This window comes from Anolis carolinensis, chromosome 2 (assembly GCF_035594765.1).
Source record: "Anolis carolinensis isolate JA03-04 chromosome 2, rAnoCar3.1.pri, whole genome shotgun sequence".
Taxonomy (NCBI): Eukaryota; Metazoa; Chordata; class Lepidosauria; order Squamata; family Dactyloidae; genus Anolis; species Anolis carolinensis.
The window spans coordinates 303,567,910-303,588,092 of record NC_085842.1 but is presented as its reverse complement, the minus strand read 5'-3'; the positions used below and the strand labels follow the sequence as shown (position 1 = coordinate 303,588,092).

The 20,183-nt window shown below is 39.9% G+C and overlaps 1 protein-coding gene across 1 annotated transcript in view; it reads left to right on the top strand.

Annotated features, from left to right (window-relative positions):
• The window catches only part of slc1a3 (solute carrier family 1 member 3), a 79,170-nt gene that overhangs the window by 47,561 nt on the left and 11,426 nt on the right, over positions 1 to 20,183 (top strand). Inside the window, exons 4-7 of the mRNA XM_003224253.4 lie at positions 12,472 to 12,676; positions 15,907 to 15,949; positions 16,677 to 16,972; positions 19,375 to 19,608. Of these exons, the coding sequence (XP_003224301.1) occupies positions 12,472 to 12,676; positions 15,907 to 15,949; positions 16,677 to 16,972; positions 19,375 to 19,608 (778 nt within the window). The remainder of the gene's footprint in view (positions 1 to 12,471; positions 12,677 to 15,906; positions 15,950 to 16,676; positions 16,973 to 19,374; positions 19,609 to 20,183) is intronic.

Genomic DNA, 20,183 nt, shown 5'->3' with positions numbered 1-20,183 from the left:
TTATTAACAAAAGACCCTTTGCATAAATGTACAGCAGAGTAACTTATGAGCAGCAGTGTGACCCAGCACCAGTAGCCAAAAGTGATAAAAAGAACAAAAACACACAGACCAATGCTATCTCTTCCTTAGGAGGTTTTTCTTTGTAGAAAAATAATATGGTTGTGCTATTTACAAAAACAAAGTTTCCATAGCACAAATAAAGTTCTTCCTTCTTTGCTTCCACACTGGGCTTCTTTTGCATGCAGATGAACAGCATCGCTCTCAGAGCCTCTTCTCACATGGAACTTAGAGGAGCTTCACACAATGGCTTTACACACAGCAGATTTCACACTGAGGCCTTCAACCTGAGGCTTCTCTCACCGAAGCTTCTCACACCAGGACTTCTCACACTGAGGCATTCTCACTCAGAGAGCCTACCTCACACTGAGAGGCCTTTTCACAGACTGAGGCCTACTAAGCTACAGGTACACCTGGTTATATTGAACTGCAGCTTTTGCTGAGTCATTGCATCCATTTAACCCTTTCAGTGCTTGACTCACATTTTTGTAATCAAAAATATCTAGTTAATTTTTTTTGTATTTCTGACAAAGACATGGGCAGGAGTGTTCTCATCCAGAGAGCTCAAGTGTCATGGTAGCTAAGGTGGAATCATAGCACTCTATAGGTACCGTTTGAGTGGTCTAAGAACAATACTTTTAGCATTTAGAAGTAACTAGAGTCTACAATCTTGGCCTCGGAGGAAATAAAAATCCTTTTCAGCATATGCCATGCAAAAAAGCAGAGAGCATGCTTTAAAGTGATTCATCTTAACTATCTTATTGTCCTGATGGTTTAAGAGCCATTAAACTGAACCACCAAGAGAAATAAGAAACTGAAGCAGCATTATAATGTCATAAAGGAGCTTAAAATAATGGTGTCACTTATGTATAAACATAATATAGAAATATAATGAATAGTACAGTTATTAAATTCACAAGTCTCGGGCATAATGATGACATATTATTCATGGGGAGAATATTTTTTCAGGTTTCTTTCCTCTGACAGTATCCCCTGACTTGATACCTGCCAAATGTGTTGGACTATAGTGCCCATCTAGCCTGTGTCATGCTGGCTGTGCATCACAGAATCTGTAGTCCAGCAGATTAGAACAGTACTAGGCTGGGGGAATTTGATCTAGATTTATGTTCTTTATTTTTAATTATAAGCTACTTAACACAGATTAATGTGTCATGATGCAATCAGATTTTTTTGTTAAAAACCAAAGATGACTCATTCAGATATTGCTCAAACTAAGGCAGGAATGAAGGGGTAGGAGGAAATGGCCATATAAGGAGGTACGAGCAGGCCAGGAACACAGCCGATGGGTTATCACATGGTTTCCCTGAAATCATGTGTTTTGAGAGAAACGAAAGTAATGAAATGTAATACTGCACCACAAATATGCACCAATGGTTTGATATGTGGGCGGTCGTAAACTGAACCCACTGAATTGTATAAATAGACACTCGACCCTGTCTGCGGCGTTCTCCCTTTTGAGCATCTAGTTGTGCGTGGGATGAACCTCTGCAGCTGCAGGAAACTTTTAGTAAACTGCTTTCTTTGGGAAAAAGAAAAAACCTCCAGTTGTCTGTCTCCTACTTCCACTGCGTCCGCACAGACACACGAGAAGCCGGGAAGAGGGGAAATCTGGTTTCCGCTACAAAACCTTTCACCTAAATTGGCTTAGATTGGGATCTACATTGTGAGTCAGTAGCTGGCAGCCATTGAATCTAAAGGACATGATTGAGGGGAACCATCTGTATCAACCCCAAACGAGATGCAAAAATGGATGTGAATTTTTGAATATTTTTTTCTTGAGCTAAAGAATAGTTTGATTCAGGCATACTTGAGGTTTTTGGTTATATATTTGCTCCTGCTTATAGAAAGCTGTTAGTGTATAAACTAGACTCTCAGTTAACCAGCACTCATAGGAATTGCTAGATGCTGGATAAACATTTCTGGTTGCTTGAGAGGTACTATTAAAATAGGCCTAAACTAATACTATACCCCATACTATGCCATGCCATAAACTCTATATTGACTTAATATTAATATTGAAATACAGTAATTAAAAGTAAATTAAGACATACTTAATGTAACATTTCCGTTGAAAATTAATTTTTTTAATTTAAAGGCTTATTTGGGTTTTTTACTGAATTTTTGCGAATTCCAGTTGTTTGAGTTCCAATTAACTGAGGGCGTTTTGGTGCGGGTTCTAGACTACGCCCACACAGTCAAACCCCGGGTTTTAATGGGGGGCTTGTGGGGGGGGGGGGCTTCCTGCCATCCCAATTTCAATCCCCTGTAAAACTTGCCTGAGGAGATGGGAGGGGTGAGAGGGGAAAACCCCTACTGCCGCCCCCCCCCCACCCCCCGGTTTCCTCAGGCGTAATTTTTTTGCACCAGGAGGATGCGAGGAGAGGCTTTATGGTGACAAGGGACTACATGAGAATATAAATATATACACTGATTTTTGAAAATGTTGCTTTGGCCCCGAGATTCTTCCTGGAAAAGTATGCCTTGCCCAAGGTCACTCAGTGGGTTTCTATGGCTCAGCAGGGATTTGAACCATGGTCTTCAAAGTCAAAATCAAACCACTACCTCATGCTGGCTTTCGCCGTTCACCTGGCAAGGGACTCAAAGGAGCTTACAAAGAAATTGAAACATAGTCCAGCTAAAATCATATTTACAGAAGTTTTTTTAAAAAGTCAGCAAAAAAATCTATTTTAAAAGGACATCATTAAAACAGTTTAAATACATGTAAGATATAAATAAATATAAAACTACAGCACATCACCCTCCAAATACCCTTCTGCCTTATAATTTAAGCACCAAAGGCCTGCCTAAACTAATATGTCTTGGTCTGCTGTTGGGATGAAAGCAGACTGGAGGCAACTGGACCCACAGTGGAGGAGAGATCCCCAACCTGGGAGCAGCCACTGAAAAGGCTATGAGTGTTATTATTATTATTATTAATTCATTTCTATCCCGCTTTTCTCCGATTGGTGGGATTCAAAGCGGCGTACAAAGTTTAAAACCAATCCTGTCTGTGATGGTGGTGGAACAGAGTGAAAGTTCTCCCCAAAAGATCTTGACATTCAGACAAACTCCATATGCCATGTCTTTATCCCCTTCATTGTAATAGAACCTTCCAAATGCCACGTAGCTCTACTGTGTGTCCCAGGAACATTTTTCAGATTATTCTTCAACTTGCTCTCTAGTTACATGCAAGATGGCTGAGTGAGGCCATGAACTTTGATCTTCTTTTCCAAAGGTCAGAGAGCAATGCCTGAAATCTGGTTTTTATATGACACACTGACCCCTGGCCGGAAACTACAAGGGAATAGTTCCATGGTTCATATTTCAGGGGAATGCTGACTTGCAGGTTTTCATTCTTTTTCCCCCTCTATAAACATTGCCATCATCCTCCAGAGGAAAAAATCTATTTTCTAAATCTGGTAAAAAGTACAACACTGGAAGAGCTCTTTTAGGACTGAGCTAAATTAATCCTCCAAGTGTTTCTACCTCTTTTCAGAGTTTGAAAGGAGGTAGAAGGGCGCTTCAGTAATATTCAGGGGAATGAAAGGGGGCAAACTTGACATCAATAGCATAAGCATCTTAAGATACTGCTTTTTCACAGAACTGCATAGATGAAGAGCAGGAAATCGTCAGACAAAAACATAATAAAATCAGATATGGTAGGAAATACAACCAACAGAATCATGGAGGGGGGGAGTGGATACCAGCCGTTGAGACACCTAAGAATACTGTTGTTCATTCTGCCAGAAAAAGCATCAAACTATATGGTGGCAGCAAAAAAAGGTGAATTAAGGACTCTTCCACACAGCCATATAACCCAGAATATCAAGGCAGAAAATCCCACAATATCTGTTTGAACTGGGATATCTGAGTCCACACTGCCATATATTCCAGTTCAAAACAGATAATGTGGGATTTTGTTCAGCTGTGTGGAAAGGGCCTATGATAAGTAAAGTCCAGTTTACGGAAATTACACACACCTAACATGCCCAAATGTTTAAATCTAATGTTCTTTTAAAACAAAATTGATTCAGTTTTGACTTTGCTGAAATGGGAAAATGCTAACGTTCAAAGTGTTGAACTTAGTGAGTAATCTTAACCAAGTACTTTTATGTTTCATACTCAACCACTCATAGAATCATAGAATCATAGAGTTGGAAGAGACCTCATGGGCCATCCAGTCCAACCCCCTGCCAAGAAGCAGGAAAAAGCATTCAAAGCACCCCCGACAGATGGCCATCCAGCCTCTGCTTAAAAGCCTCCAAAGAAGGAGCCTCCACCACACTCCACTCACTTATGAAGATGAATACAGTATACTAAACTAGATTTCATGGGTGTTGTAATTAAGATTTCTCAAACATTTCCCATGTAGTGTCTGATAGAGCTGTACCTCTGGAGGTCCCTTCTCTACTGGAGACAGTCCACTATCTGACAGGACCACCTCACCTGTGAGGATAACATTTAAGAAGGACAGTTTTGTGAGTTTAATTGATTGGAGAAATAGTAGAATATCCATGTATCTAATAAATACGGGTTTGGCATAGTGGTTTTAGTGAATTGGACGTCAATGCAGGAGATCAAGCTTCAAATCCACTTTCATCCATAAAAACACATGGGTTGCCCTGAAGAAGTCACACTCTGTCAGCCTCAGAGCAAGGCAAAAAAAGAAAAGGAAGAGCCTAAACAAATCTTGCCAAGAAAACCCTGTGATAGGGTAACTTTGGGCTCACCATAGATGGGAAACAATTCAAAGCACTCAACAACAACAATAAATACAAATAACTAAATGACCCTGGCAGGATGCTTTGGGAGAGCAGACATTGTGTAGTGCAGTGGTTCTCACCCTGTGCGTCTCCAGGAGTTTTGGCCTATAACTCGCAGAAATCCCAGCCAGTTTACCAGCTGTTAGGATTTCTGGGAGTTGAAGGCCAAAACATCTAGGGACCCACAGGTTGAGAACCACTGGCGTAGTGGTTTCAGCTCTGGAAGATGAGGGTTCAGCTATGAAACCCATTGAGTGACCTTAGGCAAGTCACCCTTTGTCAGGGCCCTTCCACACAAGCATACAGCCCAGAATATCAAGGCAGATAATCCACAATGTCTGCTTTGAACTGGATTATCTGAGTCCACACTGCCATATAATCCAGTTCAATGTGGATTTTATACCGTTGTGTGGAAAGGGCCTGAGAGGAAGTCAATGGCAAACCTCTTCTGAACAAATCTTGTCAAGAAAATCCTATGAAAATCCTATGCCATAGGTTGGAAATGACTTGAAGGCACACAAAAGAAACAACAAGCCCACTTTAAATTTGTTGACCTTTACAGCCCCTTCCACATAGCTGTATAAAATCCACACTGAACTGGATTATATTGCAGTGTGGACTCAGATAACCCAGTTCAAAACAGATATTGAGGATTATCTGACTTGATCTTCTGGATTATATGGCTGTGTGGAAGGGCCCTGAATCTTATGAGGCCCCTTCTGCACAGCTGGATAAAATCCACACTATCTGCTTTGAACGGGTTTATATGGCAGTGTAGACTTAGAGCCCTTCCACACGGACATATAACCGAGAAGATCAAGGTAGATAATCCTCAATATCTGCTTTGAATTGGATTATCTGAGTTCACTCTGCCATGTAATCCCATTCAAAGTGAATTTTATACAGCTGTGTGGAAAGGGCCTAACTAATCCAGTTCTAATTGGATAATGTGGATTTTCTGCGTTGATAACCAGGATTATCTGGCAGTGTAGAAGGGCCCTGGGATTTATGTGATGCATTTAGTGATTTTTTTAAATAAATACACGCTATTTTTAGGTAATTTGGTTATACAAATCCATATACTCTGCTGTGGTTCTGGCTGGGGAGCTTGCTGTGGGAGAGCTCAAATTAATGTAACGGTCTTTTAAGCAGATACAACTCTCTATTGTTTTTGTGCATCAGGAATTTGCTTCAGGGATTGTGCTATTTATTAGGATATTAATTTTTCTGCCTAATCACTCTTCATCCTGAGAGAGCAACCTTGTTTGGCTGGTTTGAGAAAGACGTTGCGATGATGAACCTTCCTCTCATTAAACCAAAGTAATTCACGATGTGTTACGTCAAGTTTTTTTTAAAACACTAGGGGATCCAACAGAATCATCAACTGGGAGTCCTTTTCTAGAAGCAAATGACTTTTGATAGTAAATGTCTGCTTTTTCTGTTTCAACCAGAGGTTTCTTAACATTGTGAATGGGTTGGGTTAAACTTCTAATGTGGTGAGGGCAAATCATCCATGTAGAGGGGGATGTTCATTTATGTTCATAAAAGGATGGTCTTTTTAAGTCTTCCCAAAACAGGTATCAACTGCGTTTTGTTACTGAAAAATGTTGTGCTGTTCTTCCCCATGCTCCTGCGTTTCTGCTTCTTGGCAGTGGGACAGTAAGCCCTTTGTACTCGGGAATTACAATGAGGCGACCCAAGAGAAAGAGCCTTGGTCCGGGGCTGTCAGCTGTTACTAATCACTGTTCTATGGCTTGCTGTGAATCCATGCTAGCCTCTACCTCCTGCTCTGCTTAGCACACATAAAGGAGATAAATTACTCCCTTAGTTTCCTTTCAAAAAGCATATTGTCCCAGGCATTCCAATACCGTGAGCAAAAGACGGACTGATGCAAAGAGTTAAATCGGTGTCTAAACAGCCCCACAGCAGGGCACTGCTCTGGCAGATGTGAGCAAAAGGAAATATGCCACTGGGCTGGGCATCCCAAAGTTGCTTGTAACCTTGCCCTCACTGCGTTTTCAAAAAAGCGTAAATAAGACACAAATGAGTCTGGGATGTATTCTGACCCATGTGGAAACTGGTTTCAAGGTCAAGGGCCAGTGTCTGGAATACAGGAAGTAGTACTGAAAGACAAGACTTCATCTGGGCATGTGCGAAATGTTTTCAGGGCCTCTCTGAGGCCCTTCAATCAACACTGCCACATAAATCCAGATTATCTTCTTTGAACTGGATTATATGGCAGTGAAGACTCATATAATCCAGTTCTGATTTGATAATCTGGATTATATGGCAGTGTAGAAGGGGCCTGAGCAATTGTAATCCATTTACCAATTCTGGCATTGGAGGAAACTGTTGGAGGTCAATAGTTCTTCAATCTAATTAAGAATTCACAAACCATGGCACGAATTAATAGAGTTCTTCATCAGCCTTGCTCTGATTAAATAGTATGTGTGGTTTATGCCAGATCTGTTTTGATTACTTCTATTGAAAATGATGTAAATAGACCTGTTGCTATACATTTTTAATATATGTAAGGATGTTAGAGTGGCTCACAGCAATTCTCAGATGATCGCAACCTCATAGTAAAGTTACAATAAAACTACAGTATATAAGACTTTATGAAATAGAAGCAGACATAGTGGATTAATTGGTGGTTTCAGACAACAGATATATTTTTAAGTTCTGTAATTTTATCAATGTTTTTATTGCTTTTTAATTATGGTGGGTTTTGACATGATAAATGTCATCATAAACTAACGTTACACATTTGTGCCTTTATTTCTGGATTTTTTTAAAAATCGTGTATTAAGACACTTTGTTTCCCTGTTTTGGACGATAGAAGAAATATAAAATAATAAAAGGACCCCTCTAGAATCAGGCAAAAGAACCATTTAATGCACCATCTAGATTCCCACAGTAAATACAGCCATAAATACTTTTATGAAACCCAACAACAATATCAATCCACCCCATTTCATCCTGACAATTCATATTCAGAGGTATAATGTTTCTGCAGCTGTAGAGTCTCAATCAATACTTCTTATGCTACCTGATGTTGGGAAAGGGAAGGTTTTTCCCTCATTGGACCTGAAATTGACTCCATATTTGTTCCCATTGACTACTACTGGTTCTTTTCTTCCTGGAAAGGAAAGAGCAGCAGCCAAAGGCTCACATACTGGAACCAGTTCATGGACCACTGATTTGAGTAGCATTGTTCTATATTACTAACAGTCATTGATATTCTTATCTGGTAATTTGTTTTACTGCCTTTCAAAGGCATCTAATTTTTTTACTCATTTCAAAAATATATTGTGCTTTCAACCTACCCCATACTTACTTACTTAGGTGATCCTTTGTTGTCCAAGTATGATGGCCTTCCAAGTTCTTGGAAGACACCTGTGCATGAGGTTTTTTTAATGTGTGGAGGTCAGTGCACAACCGATCAACACACATTCTTCACAGAGTGAGGGTCCCAGCCAGTGGCATGGTTAACACGACAGTGGCTTCTCAATCTGTTGCAGCCTTGGTTGTTGTATGTTTTCCGGGCTGTATGGTCATGTTCCAGAAGTATTCTCTCCTGATGTTTCACCCACATCTATGGCAGGTATCCTCAGAGGTTTTGAGGTATGGAGAAACTAAGCAAGGAAGGTTTATATATATCTGACTAGAGTGATGCCATGCAAGAAGGAGTATGAAAACATTAGATCTGCCTCACTGCCTCAGATGATAATTGCTGTTATCATGACATATGCACATGAGTTGGAAGGCAAATTCCAGTTCTCTGCACAGTTTTGAAAGTTTTATTTTCTAAACTACATGAGAAATTTACATAATCAGAGCAAAACAACAGAGTTGTCATGCAGCACCTTTAAGGCTAACAGATTAAATGTATGATGAGCTTTCACAGACTGAAGCTGTTTCCTCAAACTGCATAGAGTAAAACTTAGAGGTTAATACATGAGCAGAATGAGCACATGGTTGTGGTTGGGATGATGACATTGAGGTCAAAGCAAACTGAGAAATGAAAAAAATACTGCCAGCAGCAATTATATGATTAACACACTGCCCATTAGCAAAACCATTGATAACACAAACCTCATGGCAATAAGTAAGGCATTAACATAATAAGCAACTGTTATGCGATAGCAGCATCTACACTCAGCAATTTCGTGCTGAAATCTAACTTTGAAGTTTTCTCACATTATAAATCAATGAAGGATCTTGTTTTCAAAGGAGGGGGATAAGTTGTTCTATTATGCTGAACTTGGTGAGAGTCCTCTTCCACTTTGGAAACAACATTGGCCATTAACATTCTTATTAACAAGACTTAATATTGGCCAGAGACCAGGCAGACCTTTCTCCTTTGCCTGATAGAAGGTGATGGAAGTGGAATTGATAGTGTACAGTATGACCCCCTTATCCGTGGGACTGATGCTTGTGATTTCATTTATCCACCTCTTACAAAATATGATCTCTCTAGGCATTTCCTAGGTCCCCCCAATGCAATGCTATGGTATTCTTGGGCCAGAAGTACTTCATTGTAGTAGAGTATTAACCATGGTTTTGCAAAAAAGGGGGTCATAATGTAGCATTCTTTTAACATTTTTACAGACTTCACATATCCATACAAAGTCTAGGTACAGTAGAATCTCACTTATCCAACACTCACTTATCCAATGTTCTGGATTATCCAACGCATTTTTGTAGTCAATGTTTTTAATATATCATGATATTTTGGTGCTAAATTCGTAAATACAGTAATTACTACATAGCATTAATGTGTAATGAATTACTTTTTCTGTCAAATGTGTTGTATAACATGATGTTTTGGTGCTTAATTTGTAAAATCATAACCTAATTTGATGTTTAATAGGTTTCTCCTTAACCTGTCCTTATTATCCAACATATTCGCTTATCCAACGTTCTGCCGGCCCGTTTATGTTGGATAAGTGAGACTCTACTGTATATAATCCCCACAGATATGGGGGTCTTCCTGAAATGATTAAACATCCCAACCAAAAACACATTCTTGGTTTTTAGATCTGTTCCTGGGGTTAGCTCATTCAGATTCAAGCACTGATTCAAAACATTGTGTTGAATAGATTGCATCAGCTCTAGCTTAGTTATCTCATCATCATCACTCGTGGCTGAGTATGATTGCTTTCCAAGTGTAAGTTCTTGGTGGTGGGTCCGTAGGTGTCTTTAGAGACCTATTCTGGATCTGTGTGTTCTTTCGCAGTGAAGACATTGATTTCCAGATAGAAGGCGGTTCCGGTCAGGTTTGGCTTGGCGCACCTTCCTTTTGACAGGTTTCTCCATTTCACCCTCCATTCATGCCACTTCAAATTCCACAGCACTGTTGGTAACAGTTGACCTCCAATTAGAATGCTCAAGGGCCAGGGCTTCCCAGTTCTCAGAGTCTATACTACAATTTTTGTTATCTTTAAGCCCATCTTTAAATCTCTTTTGCTGTCCACCAATATTCTGTTTTCCATTCCAGTTGAGAGTAGAGTCACTGTTTTGGGAGACAGTGATGGCCAGTCCAGCGAAATTGATGGCAGAGGATCATTGCTTCCTCCTCTCTTCACCACCTGTCTTCCCAAGAGATTTGCAGGATGGACAAGCAGGTGCAGCTGATGGATGGCATATGTTCTGAATCTCAAAAACTGGAGCTCATGGGGGTCAACTGGTGCCATTTTTGGAATCAGATGAAAAATACCCAGAAACAGGTCTAACATTTGAGGCACCAAAATGTGTGCTGGCCAGTTTTATAACTGTGGAGTGGTTTTTGAATGCCTGGGATGGCATACTCTAACATTTCACATGGGAAAATGGAAACACATGTGATCAAGCAAAATCAGAGTGTGGTCAAGACAGCAAATGTTATTAATGAGGAATTCAAGTTCCCAGGGCCAGATCAACTACATCCAAGAGTATTGAAGGAACTAGCGGAAGTTATTTCGGAACCACTGGCAATCATATTTGAGGGTTCTTGGAGAACAGGAGATGTCCCAGCAGATTGGAGGAGGGCGAATGTGGTCCCTGTCTTCAAGAAGGGAAAAAAGGATGACCCAAATAATTACCATCTGGTCAGCCTTAAGTAGATACCAGGAAAATTCTAGAAAAGATCATTAAGGAAGTGGTCTGCAAACACTTAGAAAGGAATCTGGACACTGTTAATAGTCAACACGGTTTTATCAAAAACAAGTCATGCCAACTATCTGATCTCTTTTTTCGATAGAGTTATGAGCTGGGTAGATGCAAGGAATGCCGTGGTTGCCGTATATCTGGATTTCAGTAAGTTCTTCAACAAGGTTCTCCATGACCTTCCAGCAAACAAACTAGTCAAATGTGGGCTAGGCATAATTACAGTTAGGTGAATCTGTAATTGACTAAGCAAATGAACCCAAAGGGTGCTCACCAATGCATCTTCTTCATCCTGGAAAGAAGTGACAAGTGGGGTGCCGCAGGGGTCCGTCCTAGGCCTGGTTCTCTTCAACATCTTTATTAATGACTTTAATGAAGGGTTAGAAGGCATGATAATCAAGTTTGCAGACGACATCAAATTGGGAGAGATAGCCAATACTCCAGAAGACAAGAGCAGAATTCAAAACTATCTTAACAGATTAGAGAGATGGGCCAAAATGAAGTCCAACAGGGACAAATTCAAAATACTCCACTTAAACAGAAAAAAAGAAATGCAAAGATACAGAATGGGAGATGCCTGGCTCGACAGCAGTATGTATGAAAAGGATGTTGGCGTCCTCGTGGACAACAAGTTAAACATGAGCTAACAATGCAATGCGATGGCAAAAAAAGCCAATGGGATTTTGACTTTCATAAATAGGCGTATAGTGTCTAGACCCAGGTAAGTCATGCTACCCCTCTATTCCGCCTTGGTCAGGCCACACCTAGAATACTATGTCCAATTCTTGGCACCACAATTTAAGGGAGATGTTGACTAGTTGGAATGTGTCCAGAGGAGGGCAACTAAAATGATCAAACGTCTGGAGAACAAGCCCTATGAGGAGCAACTCAAAAAGCTGGGCAAGTTCAGCTTGCAGAAGAGAAGGCTGAGAGGAAATGTGATAGCCATGTATAAAGATGTGAGGGGAAGTCATAGGGAGGAGGGAGCAGGCTTGTTTTCTGCTGCCCAGGAGACTAGGACACAGAACAACAGCTTCAAACTACAGGAAAGGAGATTCCATCTGAACATCAGGAAGAACATCCTCACTGTGAGAGCTGTTCAGCCGTGGAACTCTCTGCTGTGGAGTGTGGTGGAGGCTCCTTCTTTGGAGGCTTTTAAGCAGAGGCTGGATGGCCATCTGTCGGGGGTGCTTTGAAGGCGATTTTTCTGCTCCTTGACAAGGAGTTGGACTGGATGGCCCACGACGTCCCTTCCAACTCTGTGATTCTATCATGACCAGCCAAATACAAAGCTTAGCAAAGCAATTCGTGGACTATATTTGTATGAATCCTCTAGCCATGTTGTCTAGGGAATTCTGAAAGTTATTGTCCAAACATAACTTTTCTAATCACTGATCTTGAACCATAGATGTACCTAATTTTTATCTGCAGTTCTGTGAGATGTGTTGACACTTAACTGTACACTTGCATTTTGATTTGTTAGGAGTTGCTGCACTGGACAGTAAAGCATCAGGAAAGATGGGACTTCGAGCTGTTGTCTACTATATGAGTACCACAATCATTGCTGTCCTGATTGGAATCATCATGGTGGTTATAATTCACCCTGGGAAAGGATCTAAGGAAAAAATGCACCGAGAAGGCAAGATAGTGCGAGTGACAGCTGCAGATGCCTTTCTGGACCTAATCAGGTAAGGCACCATTTTCTGTGGGGTTAGAAAGGTCACCACAGCCAATTCATACTGTTCAAAGTGACGATGTGGGGCCAAATGGACTCATGACAAAAATGGCACAATGGTTTACTTTCAAGATGTCATCATTAGCCCAGAAATGCCTTAACAAAATTGACCAAGCAAGGCAGCTTTGTATTTAGCAACTCATCTGGTCTCTATAGGAAAACAGAAAATTATGTGTAAAATTAAGATGAAATAAGTAGCCTATAAGCTTGAAGGCAGGGTACTATCAAATTAACAATTTGTCAGTCTGTCTGAGAATCCTTGTGGCAGAAGAGCAGGGTATAAATACTCTAAATAATTAAGCAGCCTGACAAAGAAACGTCAGACCTATCTGTTATTCCCTTACATGCCTGCTCAGTTTCTCTGCTACTCACAGAAGAAAGAAGAAGAAAGCCTTTCCTCTAGCACAGTGGTTCCCAACATTTAAGAGACTGCGGACCACCAAGGCAAAAAATTGATACACCATGGACCATCAAGACCAATCAACCCCTCTCCCTGCTATCCGCACACAAAGAAATAAAATCAGTTTAACTAAATACATTTAACTACAATGTATTAATCATCATACTAATATTTACATATACATTTTTGTAATATAAAGACAAAACACCTTAGGTGATGCAAATTAATCTATATCACCTGATACTGGTTGACAGTCTCCCATCCAAGTGCTAACTAACTAGGACTAACCTAGTTTAGCTTCCAAGATCAGAAGGGATTTGGTAACTTTAGGTTATTTAGGCCAAGAAGACACACTATAGAAGTCTCATCGTCGTCTCTAACAGAAGACATTTGGGAAAGTAAAAGGTTTGCTGAGATGCTATTAGTGTGAGTCTCTACACTGGCTATTGAAAAGTGCCTTGCCTCCCTCAGTTTGTCAGCATGAAAATGTAGGGAAATAGCAAACCTGTTTTCAAAATGGGTAGACTAGTAGCCTTTGGGGGATTTGTCATATAGAAGGACTGGGAGACAGATGGCCTTCCAGGTGTTCTTGACTGAAGTTGTCTTCAAACCTTATCTACAACACCCAATGATAAAAAGGGGTCAACATTTGGAAAGATACAAGGGTTCCCCTCCCTTGTGTATAGGTTTCATTATTAACCCTATACACACCTTTGTATTAAATCATGTGTTTTATTAATGAGACATGGGAATTGTGTATCTCCTCCAGTTGTTGTTGTAATGCAGCTCACATCATCTTTAGCCAGAATAGCAAATAGTGAGGAATACTGTGACTTTCAGTCTTGTGGGTTATGTGATTTCTACTCCTACTATATATCTTTTGTTTCAGAATGTAGTGGGTCAGGGGTATTGTTTTAAAAAATAATGAGTAGTTGACAGCTTGTGGGTCGGTTTGACTGATTAATTCAAATGGTAGCTTGTTAACATTAGTCTCTAGTTGAAGAATAATCTCTTACTATCACATTATTAATGTGTTACCTTTTAATATAATATTATAGATATAGATATAAAGATATAGATTCAAATATATAGAGTTCAACTCATAGAGTTGAAAGAGACCACAAGGGACATTCAGTCCAGTCCCCTGCTCTGCAAGCTTTTTTTTTTAAAGCCAAAAGTCCTGCAAAATGATGCCCCAAGAGCATTGTTTTAGGAATATTGAGTAAATATTACTGGTTTTACTCTTTTTTTCATTTTTTAAAAAAAGCAATATCATGGTAAGTTAACTCACTTTCGCACATAAAATGCTATATCTTGCACACTTATTTATAACAAATTACTGCCAATCTCCAATCAATTGTAATTTGATAGATATGATTTTATGTTGCTATTATATTGTCGATTATGTTATATTCTGAACCAGTGGAAGAAATAATTTTAATATGAGATTCATGTCACATATCTATTCACTGACCAAGAAAGATTTAGGGCCCTTCCATACAACCATATAACCCAGAATATCAAGGCAGATAATCCACAGTATCTGCTTTGAACTGGGTTATCTGGGTCCACACTGCCATATAATCCAGGTCAATGTGGATTTTATACAGCTGTGTGAAAGACACCTTAGACTGTATATCTCTGCAGGCTAATCAAGATAAAGTACCATATTTCCTGGTAGAGAAATTTTGGAGAAATTCTGGAGGAGAAATTTTGTTAAGATTCATTTGATTAGCTGCCAAATTATTGCATGGTCATCATAGGCTATCACTTGTGGCTGAGTCTTATTGTCCTTGGTGGTGGGTCCATACATGGACTGTGAATTCTGAATTCGCGTGGTCTTTCATAATGAGGATATAGATTTCCAAGTGGTGTATTATATGTCTCAGTTTTAGTCCAGTAATCATTAAAATCATTCATGATTGATTTGTCTTTCTGATGACCTGTGTTGTTGAAGGCTTTCATGGCTGGAATCACTGGGTTGCTGTGAGTTTTCCAGGCTGTATGGTCATGTTCCAGAAGCATTCTTTCCTGACGTTTCGCCCACATCTATGACATGAATCCTTTTTCCCACCCTGGACTTTCCACAGATATATAAACCCCACTTGCCAAGTTTCCAACAGACCTCACAACCATAGATGTGGGCAAAACATTTCTAGAACATGGCTATGCAGCCCAAAAAACTCACAGCAATTAAGTAGACCTATTTGGTATATAGCTAAATCCCAATACTAATTTTGTTTTTAAATTTGAGGGGATTTTGTGTTGAATTTAATGTAATATACCTCTGAAAATATATCACAGGGTTAGGAAACCTGTAGAAAGTTCCAAGTTCATGCATTTCCTGTTTATGCAGTCAGATAACATAATGGTAAAGGCAGATGCCTGTGATCCTGAAAAGCTGCTGACAGTCAAAATAAATAATGATGATGATGATGATCAGATGGATAAGAAATATGACAAACTGTAAAGAAGCTATCTATCTTCCCAAGAATCGTGACCATGCAGCTGAATCCTGCATTGAAGGCGAATATAGATCTCAATGGGGTTTGAATTAGTGACATAAATGCTATGGAATTCAGTGGTGTTTGATCACCCTGAAGTATGCATTGTATCTCAAAATTCCTTTTAAAAAAAGCTTAACTCTGCTCTATAAACCTAAAATATGCACCACTTTTAACTTGCTGTAGTATAGAAATGAATTCTTTTCTCTTCCATTTTGTCCTGCAGTTATGGTATAGAATTGCTAATATGTCTCAAATGATCACCTTTTTTCTTCACAGAAATATGTTTCCTCCAAATCTGGTAGAAGCCTGCTTTAAACAGGTAATTGTGCACTGTTCTTTTCAACTAAAAAGCCAGTAGTTTGTCATAAAATTGATAAAAGGTTGTACTACATAATGGAGACTGTTGTGGAGTTTGGTCCAATGTAGAGACCCTTTCACACTATGTAATTCCATTTGAACTACCATCATTCCATCTTGTGGAATCCAATGCGTTATATTTTGGTGAGGAATTTGAGTTCTAATTCTAAATATCCTTCCCTAATCTCAATATTCCATAGGTTTGAGGCAAAGGCTACCATATATGATCACCAGTGTGGAAATAAAAATACATTGGCACATTTAGATGGCATAAATATTTTTCTGTGGACACATAGTGTTTTCACATAGTGAAAATGCATGAGTCAAATTGAACTGTAGAGCATAAACGGGTCTAAGATAAAACATGCCATCTCAAAAATTGAACACCACGCTGTGATCTTAGCTGACTCAAGATTCTTGGCAGGACAACCAAGTTTTAACTTGCTGTCAAAATAAGGGCAATATTGGCACTCCACAACAGTAGTGGTATTTACTATTGTTGTTAGAGAAATGACAGAGTGCAGAGAAAAGGCAATTGCACAAAATGCATATCAAAATTAGACTAGAAGAAAGCAGAAACATTTGGATTCCTTCTGTCTTGCTCCTGAAATGTTCAAGCAGATCTTCTGACACTTGCAACTAAAGAAGATAGAAGTATAATACATGTCTTTTCCCTCATCTCTTGACAGTTCAAAACCAATTATGAGGAACGGATTCCTAGAGTGACATACAATTCAAATGAAACATCTCTCCTCAATGGCATTATCAACAATGTTTCAGAAGCAATGGAAAACCTCACTCTGCTGAAAAGGGAAATGATCCCTGTTCCTGGGGCTGTCAATGGAGTGAATGCACTTGGACTGGTAGTGTTCTCAATCAGCTTTGGACTGGTGATTGGGAACATGAGGGAGCAGGGACGGGCGCTGAGAGAGTTTTTTGATAGCCTTAATGAGGCTATCATGCGGCTGGTTGCACTAATCATGTGGTAAGTTGGAGATGTTGCTGACCTACTGCCTGTGGCCGCTCAGAGCTCCCACCTCAGGAGACTAAGAAAAACTTCCAGTTTTTCTGACAAAACTGAGTAGTGTGCTCAGGACCGGTCCTATCTTTAGGCAGAATGAGGAATCAGACAGATTTGGCATATTCCCATGGAGAGGGAAACAAATTGATAGTTTGTTACTACAGTGTGACCCCTGTATTCACAGAAATACATTCTTGGGCTTTGGGTGGCAGCAAACCCTATTGAAATGAAGGACTTCTTGCTCAAGAATACCGTAGATTGATGCTGGAGGACCTAGCAAATGTCTAGAGTAGAAACCACAGATATTGGTCCCATGGACATGGAGGTCACACTGTATTGTATTTTCCCCTGCTAGAGATGGGAGCAAGGATGTTTGGTTTCCTGTGCCACAATAATTTGACTGTAGTTGGTACATCACTATGTACATCACTTTGGGAAGCCGGAGTCACTATTTGTTATTCTACCTCAAACAGCTTATTCTTGGAAAATCCCTGGCCCTGTTGGTGGTGGCACAGTGGGATTCCTGCTCATCTCTCCCTCCCACAATGCACTGTACTCCCTTCAGTTACATCCTCTGCTATTTCTGGCATCTCTTCAACTCCACTCCTCCTCAGTAGTGATCCAAGTTTGTTTGTTTCTTGCCAGATTGGTGGGGCCAACATCCCTCTCTCATCTCCAACTAGTTTGTGTTAATTGATGGCTGGATGCTGATGTAATCGTTGGGACACTGAACCAGGACTTGAAAGGTCTAGGTTCAAATCCCTGCTCAGCCATGAAATTCAACCTTAGGCAAGTCAAGTTGTCTTTCATCCCAACCTATGACACAAGTTCATGAGGATAAACCATGAAGGAAAGTAGTGATGCAATATCACCTTGAGCTAACCGGAGGAAACTGAAACATACCGCTGTGGGCAATATATTGTATAAATGTTCAAGTTGCATCTATTTTCTACTAAGCACTTTGTTACTCAGATGATATATGGCCTCTGAACATTCCTAAGTAAAGTAATATTTTCTCAGAGGTTCACAAATTTTCATGCAATAGCCTCCAATCTGAATTGCTTATGTGGCATGAATTTTGGCATCCCCTTTATACTTAAATGAATAGAAAGAGGCTTAGGCAGGCATTCTGTTAGTAAGTTACAATGAAGATTCCGTCATAACAGCTACCTTTAGGTGGTCATTATGGAAATCCAAATTCTGTTCCATTGACCCAACTCACCTTTTCAATGTGGAGGCCCCATCACACCACACATTATTCCCATGATGGTGGAGACCAAGGGAACAGTAGAGATGTGTTCAGCTGTGATCCTTTTGGACTCACCGAAATAGGCATTTTTAGGGATCTCCTGGGTGGGAATATTTGGAAGATTCCAGTATAGACAGAAACATATGATTAGATAAATTAGGTGGGTAGTAGGAAACACCAAAGAGCTGAAATTAAACCTGATTGGAAAGGGAAAAGGGAAGGGGGAGATGTGCCCAGTAATTAAAGAAGATATACCACTAGTAGCAGCGTTTGGAAAACTTTGTTAGAAAAGTTTAAATCAAAAATTTTAAAAGTTGAGTTGGGTCTTGGCCTTTAAAGCAAAACTTAGAAATGTTTCTTCACTCGGGCTGTAATTCTAATGTGTTATCAAAAAGTGAGCAAGGAAATAACAAAAAGTGAGTGGGGCCACTTGCTTTCCTTGCTGTCACCTCTTGGTCTCTCTACTCACCTGGTCACATGTAGGGGATAGATCGCTTATATAAAATTTAACCTGATTGCTTGAGGAGAGCTTTTGAGTTTCACTGGACACTGCAAATTGTCCACTTCCTGAACCTGGAACAGAAATTAAATGCAAAGGAGTTGCAGTGCATCCAAAATTATCCATTTGTTCTACACTAAGGCTGGCTCCATTCTGTAGAATTACTGCAGTTTGACACGAATGCTTGTTTACTTGAAAATAAGTTCCACTGCATTCAGTTGGACTTACTAGTTAGTAAATTAATCGATTGATTGATTGATTGACTGACTGAGATATTTATGGACTGCTTCACAGTCTTAAGGCTGTCAAGGCAGTGAATCAGACTTTGGAAAAAAGTGGGGTTTTCTGGACCAAAGCTTTTAGAGTCTGCCAGACAGCATGACTCCTAAGCATGTTAAATGGGAGATTCTAGCAGCTTTAGTCCAAAAAAAAGTAACCCTTTTCCAGTTCTGGGAATGTAGAAAATAGATTCTTGTGTTTCAAATGGTAGCATTTGTATAAAAAATTTTTGAGTACAAAAGAAAAAGAATGTATTACATAGTACATAAATCCTACAAAGAATAGGATTGTAATTGGATGTTTGTATAATATAGTGTTAACTCTGTCATTTGTTTGTAGGTATGCACCACTTGGTATCTTGTTTTTGATTGCTGGGAAAATTGTTGAAATGGAAGATATGGGTGTGATTGGAGGCCAGCTTGCCATGTATACTGTCACAGTTATCATTGGCTTGCTCATCCATGCTATTGTTGTTCTCCCCTTGATCTATTTCTTAATTACTCGAAAGAACCCTTGGGTCTTTATTGGAGGATTACTTCAGGCTCTCATCACAGCCTTGGGAACATCATCAAGGTACAGATATTTGCAACCAAGTCAAGTTTGATTTTAGGTCAGTGGTTCTCAACCTGTGGGACCGCAGGTGTTTTGGCCTACAACTCCCAGAAATCCCAGCCAGTTTACCAGCTGTTAGGATTTCTTGGAGTTGACGGCCAAAACATCTAGGGACCCACAGATTGAGAACCACTGCTTTCGGTATAATTTTACTTGATGAGCATAGGTCTGTATAATTTTATCATTTCACAGCTGGGCATGAATACAGTTCACCGTTTACAAAAATATACTGTACATGTCTGATTTCCCATATCAGTGAAAGCAATAAAGAGAGTTTAGACCAGAGGCAGGTAAAGTGTTACTCTACAGTCCCCAAGGATGTTTTTAGGCACATCTAAGCTGTGGAGGGGTTGTAGTGGCACAGCGGGTGAAACTGCTGAGCTGCAGAACTTGCTGTCCAAAAGGTTGGTGGTTTGAATCCACTGAGCGGGGTGAGCCCCCGTTATTAGCCCCATCTTCTGCCAACCTAGTAGTTTGAAAACATTCAAATGTGAGTAGATCAATAGGTACCGCTCCAGCGGAAAGGTAACAGCACT